Source organism: Dipodomys ordii, unplaced genomic scaffold (genome assembly GCF_000151885.1).
Source record: "Dipodomys ordii isolate 6190 unplaced genomic scaffold, Dord_2.0 Scaffold14, whole genome shotgun sequence".
In the NCBI taxonomy this organism is placed as follows: domain Eukaryota; kingdom Metazoa; phylum Chordata; class Mammalia; order Rodentia; family Heteromyidae; genus Dipodomys; species Dipodomys ordii.
Window position 1 is genome coordinate 13,778,419 of NW_012267230.1, and position 1,205 is coordinate 13,779,623.

The window sequence follows — 1,205 nt, forward strand, 5'->3', positions numbered from 1 at the left end:
CCTCGCGGCGGCGGCGGCCTTTTCTTTCTTTCTTTCCTTTTTTTTTCTCTGCGTCGCTTGCCAACCTGTCAGCTGATGGACCTCATCACCCATAGTGGCGCATGTAGCCGGGGCCGCATCTTGCTCCATTCACGCCGCGGCCCCCCGAGCCGGCCCGCGGCCTGGGGTCCCCGGTGCCCGGGAGGAGGCCCGCAGACCCAGGCTGCGGCCGGCCCCCGGGGGCCCGCGGCCCCCGTCGTCCCGGTCCCGCGCCGCCCGGGTTGGGAGGGGGGGAGGAAACACTGCAAATAGTCCTTTGTTTACATGCAATTCCTTACTCCGCGGAAGGAGGCCGGGGGAGTGCTCAGTTTTCACCAGCTGTTTCCCGCCTTGAAACAGACATCTGATCAGCTGCAAACACACACACACACATACACACGCCCGGGGAGGCAGGCCGGAGAGACCTCCCTCCCGCCCCTCCCGCCCGCCTCCCTCCCCGCGCCGCCGCCGCCGCCGCCGCCGCCGCCAGCATCTGGGACCGGCCGATTCTGCACCTCCGTCCGGCGCTACCCTTTGATTCGGATTTCCATCTTGCATTCTCCAGCGGACGGCGGGACCTGGCTCGTGCAGAGGAGGGGGGCCGATCGCCATGGAGTATTTCATGGTGCCCACTCAGAAGGTGCCCTCTTTGCAACATTTCAGGAAAACAGAGAAAGAAGTGATAGGAGGGCTCTGTAGGTGTGTACTCCTCCTCTCCCCCACCCCTTCCTCCCACGGCAGCCCCTGGCCGGCCCGCCCGGGCGGGCGCGCGTGTGCGCACGCATGGCCCGCGCCCGCCGACCTCGCTCGCCTTTCTTAGCCGCCGGGGGCGGCTGCAGCCCCGCGGGGTCGGGCTCGCGCTGCCGGGGGCACCCTCTCCTCTCAGGCCGTGGGGGCCCTGGACGGCCCCGGTCACTTTTGTCCACTGCGGGCGGACGAGTCGCGACGTTTGTAAATTGCAAACAGACCCACGTGGTTCTGCAGCAGTCCCGGCCATGCTTGGTGTTGGTGGCTTCCCCCTCCCCGCGCTTCCTCCACCCCCCTCTCGCGGCGGCTTCCTTCCTCTCCCCGCTTCCTCGCGCTCTCCGGGCGCCCCCTCCCGAGGGGGGTGGGGGATCGGGGCGCGCGTGGGGCCGCGGTGAGGGGGGCTACAATGCAGCCATGCCGCGGCTCCGGGCGCGCGGGGG

General features: G+C 69.1%; 1 protein-coding gene across 2 annotated transcripts in view; it reads left to right on the forward strand.

The window, feature by feature from the left end:
- Positions 1-509: 509 nt before the first annotated feature.
- The window catches only part of Tfap4 (transcription factor AP-4 (activating enhancer binding protein 4)), a 12,308-nt gene continuing 11,612 nt past the window's right edge, over positions 510-1,205 (forward strand). For both annotated transcript variants that reach the window (XM_013011785.1, XM_013011786.1), the window contains exon 1: positions 510-717. In XM_013011785.1, the coding sequence (XP_012867239.1) occupies positions 629-717 (89 nt within the window). In that variant the 5' untranslated portion in view covers positions 510-628. The remainder of the gene's footprint in view (positions 718-1,205) is intronic.